Below are 9145 nucleotides of genomic sequence, written 5' to 3'. Positions count from 1 at the left end.
TTAAGTTTGGAAATCGCCAGAAGCACATCACCGTTACTAATCTCAAAGTAACTGATAGTTTGCTAAGGTGAAGCTGATAGGGTCCGGCACTCGAAGTGTAACCAATTAAAAAGGCCATAAATTATTTTGGAAATCTAATTTTATTCAATTCAAAGCAAAAAATGTGTGAAAATGATACAAAATTAAGAATCAATTTACGATATAACCACCTTTTGCCTTAACTATGGCCTTGAGACGGTCCAGAAACGAATCGTAAGCTGCCTGAATGTATGTGTGTGTGTCCGAATTTTAGTTCGAATTTTAGGTATATTATTATCAGAAATATTTCCATAACATCCTAAACTAACAGAAAAATCAGTAGTTTTTATTTTATAATGCCTTCTTTTTTAATGTAGTGCCAGAAACTAGATGGATTTGACTTTAGTCTCGTTTTAATAGAAAGCATACATATATTGCGTGAATAAGTGAAATTGTGCATTGTCGTCTTTCTTTCTGTTTTTTAAGTACACTAACCTAGGATTAAACCATGAAGGTTTATTGTTAGCTACTACACCCGTTTTGGATGTTTGGCCGGGCTCCTCCTCCTATTTGTGCCATGCATCTTGATGTTGTTCCATAAATGAATGGACCTACAGTCTCAAGCCGACTCCGAACGGCAGATATTTTTTATGAGGAGCTTTTTCATAACAGAAATACACCCGGTGGTTTGCCATTGCCTGCCGAGTGGCGACCGCTATTAGAAAAAACGTTTTCTTCATTTTGGTGTTTCACCGAGATTCGAACCTACGTTCTCTCCGAAGGACAATCACTTACTCACAGCCGTTACTACTGCCTACTACTTCTCATGAACTATGTATTCCTTATAACTATAAGCAAAAAGTTCAGTTCAAAGTCCCCTTATAAAATCTTAAAGTGCATCAAGATTGACTCGTTTATGTACGCAGCGGAACTTGCGGTCGGGTACTCTCAGAGTATTCCTTTGCGAGTACATGACTTTCCCCTACTGGTATCTAAACTTCTATTTGTTGGGTGGGTCGACCACTGTTGTATACTCTCTTGTTACATTAGCTGCCTTATGAGCACGAGTGGCGAAGAACCTCAATGTTCCCACCACAGTTTGGACCAAGGGCATCACAACATCAAAAAAAAGTTGTAATAATAATAATGATTGTATGTACCATTAATAATAAAAACAATAATAAAACTTCTAATAACAGTAATAATAAACGATAACACCAACAACAGCTATAAAGAAGAAGAAGAAGAAGAATATAAAATCAGCAGCAGCGATGGCAACAACAACACTACCTCCAACATCAACAATCACAACAACAACAACAACAACAACAACGAACGATGACAACAACAACAACAACAACAACGATGGCAACAGCAACAACAACAACAACGAACGATGACAACAACAACAACAACAACAACAACAACAACGACGACGACGATGGCAACAACAACAACAACAACAACAACAACAACAACAACAACAACGAACGATGGCGGCAACAACAACAAAGGAGGAGAGAAAAATATGAAGAGAAAAAATGAGCGGCATCGGCAACAACAAAGAAAACAACGTGAACATTGTAAAAGATTAGTTAGAAAAAGAAGAAGAAAACAACAAACTCGTAAAAAAGCAATGAGGAAATGCTTCTCAGAAAAAACAATGCCAGAAATTCAATTTCAAATTTGTGATTAATAGAATGTTTCAATTAAAATATAATAATAATAAATTTTCAGTAATATTTATTACCAGAAATAAACTAATTAAATAGGTGAATTTCTCGCGTTGGGAGATCTCAATTCAGGTTCTCCTAAATTCATAGGGCTGGTCAATTTGTATTGAACGTTTTTTTTTTTTGTTTTTGACATCATTCCTAGAAGATTGAGGTGCTGCATACAAATCTAAAAAGAAAATTTTAGGGGCATAGCCCTACTGTCAATTTTGGTCGCCCTCAATTTTAAAACAAGCTATCAGTAATTTGAGGTCAAGCGGCAACGCTGTCAAGATAAAAAAGAATACCTCGTAAAGAGGCCTAGGACTGATGGAGGACTGCCTCAATCATTTAGTGAAACGGAGGGGTCCATTATCCTAGTGGTTGTCGACAACGGCCACCGTGCCATGAAACTGCCGGCTGGCACTTTCAGCAATGAAGACATTGTTACCGTAAGCTTGGAGAGCATTACTATAAAACTCTGGCGGATCTCAGACTTCATGGCGCACAATGACAAGATGAAGCAGACCCCCATGCTGCCTCAGGTGAGGCGAAAGAAAACTGGTGTCATCACTGGTTCCAACGCGAACATCACCTACATTTGTCGGGGAAGTACGGACATTAAGGCAAGAGGTGAAACATTTTTTTATTTTATTTTAAGTGAAGACTTGATTTTTAGTTGAATCAATTTGAATTTTCGTTCTTTTATTTTATTTAAAATGCCATCTTTGACTACAATCAAGAAAGTGCTTGAAGCTATACTTAGTCCTGCCATAAGTTCTGTTAGAAGTTGAGTCCGTTATAGATATGAAATTATAGTACTTTTTTTAATGAAGTTAGTTTTATTTAATAATGAAAATATTAAAAACTAAGATTTTTGAAATTTCATTCTTAATACTTGCTCGGAAGCCTTCAAACGATTACGCCATTCAGCTATTGCATCACGCACGGTTTTCATGGATATTGACGTCGCTGCTCTAACCAAAGATTGTTTGAGACTCTCCAAATTTCCTTCAGGTCTTCACAGGTCATGTTCTTCACAACTGCAATGGATTCAGACTGGACTTCCAGACGGCCAATCTTCTGCGGTTATGAAGCCAGGAATATTGTTTTTCAGCCAATAATGGGCTGGAGTGGAATCTTGTTGGAAGATCCAACGCTCTCCATTGAAGACAGTACTGCTCAAGTGCTTCACCGCGCCTTATAAGACATCTTTCTTGTACACTTTTGCCAAAGTCTTAACCTCTTTTTCGCAGAAATGAAGAGATGTAATGCCTTTACAAGACACTCACCATCAAACCATTACAGAGGTTGTATGGTGGCCACACTGAACCCTTGGGACAACATTTTTTGCGTCTTTAGAAGTTTTTGCACAGATTTTGTCGTTTTGCTTTTTAAAAGCTTCTTCAACAGTGAACAATTTCTCATCTGTGAGAAGAATATTTTCATGCGCGTTGTCAGAAGATGACCAGTTGAGCGATAGAAGGCTTTCATTTAGAGATCATTTCTAATTAGTCTTGACATGGATCTGGTCAGTAAATTCATTTCCCTGGACGTGATTTTCTGTTTTCTAAGGGGATTTCTGGGATTCTATTTCGAACGTCTTTTTCTGTTTGTCACTTCAAACGTTTGGGAAAAACGATTGATCGTGGAATTCGTAAATCTCAATTGCACTTTTACCACACTTTTGTAATGCAATCACTGCATTGCGATTTTCCCTAGCCCCCACTACATTGTTTACAAACGAAATTTGGCACGAACCTGCGAATTTGGTTTCGCCGTAAGCATTGTAAAATTTGTCAAAGAATTTATGGCAAGACCATACCGGTCCGTGTTATTTCTCGAACAGGTAATCACAATTGGCCATCGAGATCTTGTGATTTAACACCTTGTGACTTTTTTCTTTGGGGTCACGTGAAAGAGAAGGTCTACGCCAACAGCCCACGGTCGATTCAAGACCTCAAAGATGGAATTCGTGAGACTATCGAGGGCATAGGGCAGTCACTTTGCAATTCGGTTATGGAAAATTTCATGAAAAGGTTATTGTCCTGTAAGCGTGGTCGTGATGGTCATTTTCTTGATGTTATTTTCCACTATTAACGGCATGCGTTCCTCTTTATAAGGAAATAAACATCCGTTCATTTATATTAAAAAATAGCATTTTTCTTTGAATATCAAAATAACACCTCTTATTAAAAACCGTTTTTATATATAATTGGCGCGTACACCCTATTTGGATGCTTGGTCGAGCTCCTTCTCCTATTTGTGACCAACAGTTTCAAACAGACTCCGAACGGCAGATATTTTTTAGGAGGAGCTTTTTCATGGCAGAATCTTTTTTTTAATTTTGGTGTTTCACCGAGACTCGAACCTACGATCTATCCCAATTCCGAATGGTGATTACGCACCAACCCATTCGGCTACGGCGGCCGGGACTAACATCCCTAGTATTATATATATATGCATGTTTTTTGCACTTCTGTTTTCCTCTTATTGAATAATGATTTACGTACATACATTTTACTTCTATTTCATTAAACAATATTTTTTACTGCAACATTATACGCCATATAACAGCAATTGAATTGAAGCTAACATTTTTATTTGTTTCGCAGCAGTCGTGTGAAGTAGTTCAGATATTTCTTTCTTATTTGACAGTTTAAGAAAAAACAGTAAAGAAATGTCACAGATTTTACAAAACATCTTTCACGAATACGGTAAATTGGAGCGCATAAAACGTGTTTAAATAAACAAAAATAAAAAATAATATTTAATATAATTTCATGAATTAAGAAATAATATAATCCCGTTTTATTGCTCTATGCAGATCCTATAGCTTCGCAATTGCCCTTCTTGGGGTCACCTGTAAGCATTATCGCGCTTTCGCTGTGCTACCTCATTGTTGTGCTGCTCATCGGTCCGGCCTTTATGCGAAATCGAAAGCCATTTAACATAAAAAATTTGATATTGACTTACAATTTTCTGCAAATAATCGCCAACTGCTGGCTGTGTTACTTAGTGAGTTGAAACATGGCTTCCAAGGTGTTAGGAAATTTACCAATAATAAAAAAATATATTTTCTCATCTTCTTCCACCTAGTTTGTAAGCATATTCTATGCACAACGCGCCGATGTTCCCGATTTCGGTTGCCTGTCGAAATTCGAACACTCGCCCGCCCTACAAAAGATCAACGTTTATGGACTATACGCTTTCTACATATTGAAGCTGATCGATTATGTGGAAACGGTTTTCTTTGTGCTGCGCAAGAGCTTCAAACAGGTATCGTTCCTGCACGTCTACCACCACATTATGATGAGCCTGTTCGTCTACTACCTGGGCACCTACTATGGCGCCGCGGGTCAATACTGCAGTGTCATCCCTTTGAATTGTGCAGTGCATGGCTTCATGTACACTTATTACTTAGTGGCAGCCCTCCAGCCAAACATGAAAATGGGCTTGTGGTGGAAGAAATACATAACGATATTGCAATTGGGGCAATTCGTGTTAGTGTTCATTCATCATTCCTATCCGCTGTTCTTCCGGACGAAGTGTGCCTTTCCGAAGGGACTGCTGTTGTTCGCTGTGTGTCAGTCCATTATAATGATCTGGCTTTTTGGCAATTTCTATCGACGTACATATTTGCGAACGAATCAAAAAGTGAAGGCGAGCAGAAGTGGTGAATCAAGTGTTAAGAGTAATTAAATATTCAATTAAGTAATAATAAATTCTTGCAATTTATGTCATTTGTTTAGTGCCGGTTTTACAGTGAAAGTTCCACTGTGTTGAATTTTTAAACTAAGCTTAGTAGGCAATTTTCACCGCAAATATAAAGCAGTTTACTATGCTTAACTACAATGAAATAGTTAAAGGTTGAGCAAACTCACTTGAAATTATTGTTTATCGAAGGTCGTAAACTGTCGCTCAGAACAAGGTTGATAGTTTATGTATTTTCACCGAGTCACAACTAAAGTTAGCGCTTAACTATAATTAAACATTAAATTAAATGCCCAAATTATTGTTAGTTGCCATCGCGCCGTCTTTGGGCGCATACTGTCGAAAAAGCCCAAATTAGCAAGCAATTATTGTTGTATCAAAGGTATTTCAAAACGAAGTCAACTCACTTCTGCTAGTCTAACAGAAAATGTTAAATTAACAGCAATCACCGTTTCACAGTGCCGATTTACAGACAGAAACACCTGGAAGGAAGGCACTGGAAATTCTCCTTTCATGTTGTCTCCCATGAACAAAATCTTTCCCTGTGTAAATGGGTACACATACGAGTATGAAATAATTTTGGAGATTCTCTAAAACGCACCTGGTGCCGTAACTATGCTATATCAAAAAGTTATCATTAAATAAGTTTTTCGTAGAATTTTCGTTTTGAAAATTATTATTTTTTTATTTTTAGCATAAATATATTTCGTGTTTAATAAAATTCATATAGCAAAGTAACCGAAAAATTAATATATAATTTTTTTTTTAATTTAAATTATTTTGATAAATTAAAATAATCAGAGAACTGCATATAGCAAAGTAACAAAAAGTTTAAATTTTTGATAAAATTTTTGATAAAATTTTGCTAACCGAAAAATTTTAATTTTTTTTAATTTTAATTTTTTTGATAAATTAGAATAATCGGCTGATTTTTCGATAAATTAAAATAATCAGAGAGTATACCCGTGAACTGCTACAACAACAACATTATGCCGCTCTTATGAAATACTCGCTACGGCGAATATGACGAAAGCAGAGGTCTTTGCATACTTTTTTTATAAACATACGACGCCAAACTGATACTTATAAAGCATGGTGAAAAGATTTTTAGAGGTTTACTACCTAGCAGACCGTTATCAGGCTCTGAGCAAATTTGACAGATATGCCGACGTCATTCATTTTGTGTTTCACTCAGCTAAACTAAATTTTGTGAAATACAAAATGAATGACGTAGAATCCAAAGTTCCCCTCAATTTTGTTCACCATACGAGCAAACCTGGTATCTATCATTCTTGCTCATAAAGCGTTCACGTTCAGTGTTTCACCGGCTCCGTTCAATAATCGGGGGACGCCTTTCATAATTAAAGTGCATTAATAATAACCATAATTAAATTGCATTAATAGAGACAAATACAGTTTTGGTTTTTTTTAGGCACGTACAACAGTACAAAATAATATATCATAAGAAGGCAAATTATTTTTTAAACAAAACGTATTTTTAAACAAAACATTAATATTTAGAAATAGTACATATAAAAGTGTTAAAAGCTGAATGAATTCTTACTAATAAAGGGAATTAACTGTGAATAAAAAATCTTAAGCTAAAATAAATTAGCCTCTCCCAACACCTGAGCTGAAAAGTCCAACAAAGAGACCACGTTTTTTTTTTGTTCAAAATTAGCTCAATTCATCCACATAATTTCCATCAAGAATAACACAATCATTTCAGCGCCGCTCTAGCATTTCAATACCAGTTTTGTAGAACGATTTGTCTTTAGCCGCAAAAAATGTAGGCCTCAGTTTAAGCGATAACCTCTTCATTCGAGCAAAATTCCCTACCGGCGAACATTTTTTTAGGTCTATGAATAGCCAGTAGTCGCTGGAAGCCAAACTGGCAAATGCGATGGATATGAGAGCAATTCGAAGTTCAATTCATGTAGTTTTGCCATGGTTTTGATTGACTTGTGACACGATGCGTTGTCTTCATGAAATAAAACAGTGAGCAATCACGGCATCTGCTTTGAACAGAGCTTTCTGAGAGTCAAATGCTCGTGCAATATAAAGTCAACACTTTTTTTGATATCTTTGCGATGTCAGCTAACTGAACAGCAACTTTACTTTCCAAAATTTTGTGGACTTTGTTGTTTTTGGATGTTTCGGCCTCATTTGGACTTCCCCTGCGCTGCGTTGTGCATCATCGGTGTATCTACGACCAATTTTGAAGTCAGCAAACCATCCTTTTATTATTGTTTCTGATGGAGCAGGGTCCCCAAAACATTTTTCAAGCCATTGCTTCGCTTGAATGGTATTTTTCCGAATGCGGAGAGCATCGTCGTATGTCGCACCGCTATGTAAGTAATGCTGCTAAGCGCTGTTAATAGTGCGGCGATCTGATAGGTACTTACATAGGTCTTCTGCGCTTCGAGCTTCGTTCAGTACAGCAACAATGTTTCCAGTAGGCAGTGGGACTATAGGGTGGGGGTTGTGTGTCCATGCATGTATGTGTCCATGTGTACACACATAATTATGTCGTGTGTAATTGTCTAGCTATGTTCGATTTTCTCGCGAGCTACTGACAAATTGAAATATAGTTGAGATTCAGAAAGGTGGACTATAACATATTTGCTCCAATAGTTATTACTTACAAAATTCTTGATTATTGTAAAAAAATATATATGTATATATATGTATGGAAACAAAAGCTTTAACTAAATAAAAAAGTCATTATATCTGTTTATTTCCACCGGGGAGTTAGGTCGCTATTTTGCTGTCTCATTCAACTGCTCTTTTAACATCGCACTTCTTAGCCCGATATTTTCTAGAACTTTTTTTGCCTTTATTTATTTTGCTGAAAAGATGTATATGTATACAGTTAATCCATTTCATTCATTTTTATGACGTCTGACGAACCGTTAGCTGTAGCATACTATTTTTTAAACTTTTCCAGCAGAAATAGCTTCGGAACTTGTAAAGCTCAGATACACAAGAAACCTTCTGCCTCTGAAATATCAGTTATTTGGTTACCTTGAATGTGTCGGCAAGAAAATAACGACAATAGTACTATATGCCTACGCTCATAGTTTCCGTCACCCATAAGTCAAAGTTCTAGAAAACTTCCTACTCCCTACCCGAGTTCTCCAAGTACTTGCAGCATCGCCTGTTGAAATCTTGGTCAACCCGTAGGGTATCTTGAAATTATTTTAGGCAGGCGTTTAAGTTTTGTAGGAAAACCAATCTTTCCAAATCATGATAGCCAGCGGCTTCGTTGGCTGGGTCATGGCGTCCGAATGTATACAAATGCTCCGGCTCTGAAAGTATTCGATGTGGTACCAACTGTTGGTAGCCGAAGAAGAGGAAGTCCTCCTCTGCGTTGGAAAGATCAGATGGAGAAGGACTTGGCTTGTGTTGGTCTCACTTGGTGTTTCCGACCGGCGCCTGTTAGCAAGAGAAAGAAACGACCGGCGTACTTTGTTAAACTCGGTCGAAATCGCTTAAGCACCAATAAAGAAGAAGAAGACAGCCACTTCCTTTTAATTTTTTTGAGCAAAATAGTAACAGTAGCATACAGTTTTTTTTAAACAGCCAAAATTTCCCACATTGATATAATTTTTATCCACATCCCAATGCAGAGAAAGGCAATGGGGCAAAAGGGCAATTTGGGTTTAAAGACTACAAGTAAAACAAATAGAAATGGAAATGCA

At 36.9% G+C, this 9145-nt stretch overlaps 1 protein-coding gene across 1 annotated transcript; it reads left to right on the top strand.

Moving 5' to 3' along the window:
* Window positions 1–4310: 4310 nt before the first annotated feature.
* LOC129245430 (elongation of very long chain fatty acids protein 7-like) lies at window positions 4311–5620 on the top strand. The gene is made up of 3 exons (XM_054883591.1): window positions 4311–4447; window positions 4558–4748; window positions 4830–5620. Exons 1-3 carry the CDS (start codon window positions 4411–4413, stop codon window positions 5430–5432), a joined length of 831 nt encoding a protein of 276 aa, XP_054739566.1. The 5' UTR covers window positions 4311–4410; the 3' UTR covers window positions 5433–5620.
* The last annotated feature ends 3525 nt before the right edge of the window (window positions 5621–9145 follow it).

The sequence above is a fragment of the Anastrepha obliqua genome, chromosome 4, assembly GCF_027943255.1.
Source record: "Anastrepha obliqua isolate idAnaObli1 chromosome 4, idAnaObli1_1.0, whole genome shotgun sequence".
NCBI lineage: Eukaryota > Metazoa > Arthropoda > Insecta > Diptera > Tephritidae > Anastrepha > Anastrepha obliqua.
Note: the sequence above shows the minus strand (reverse complement) of the source record. Positions and strands in the feature narration are given on the sequence as shown.

Bases quoted from the DNA above. Each gene is read 5' to 3' on its own strand.
- LOC129245430 (XM_054883591.1), top strand. From the start codon at position 4,411: ATGTCACAGATTTTACAAAACATCTTTCACGAATACG. The intron at 4,448-4,557 runs GTAAATTGGAGC...TGCTCTATGCAG, and splicing joins AAACATCTTTCACGAATACG to ATCCTATAGCTTCGCAATTG. The intron at 4,749-4,829 runs GTGAGTTGAAAC...TCTTCCACCTAG, and splicing joins ACTGCTGGCTGTGTTACTTA to TTTGTAAGCATATTCTATGC.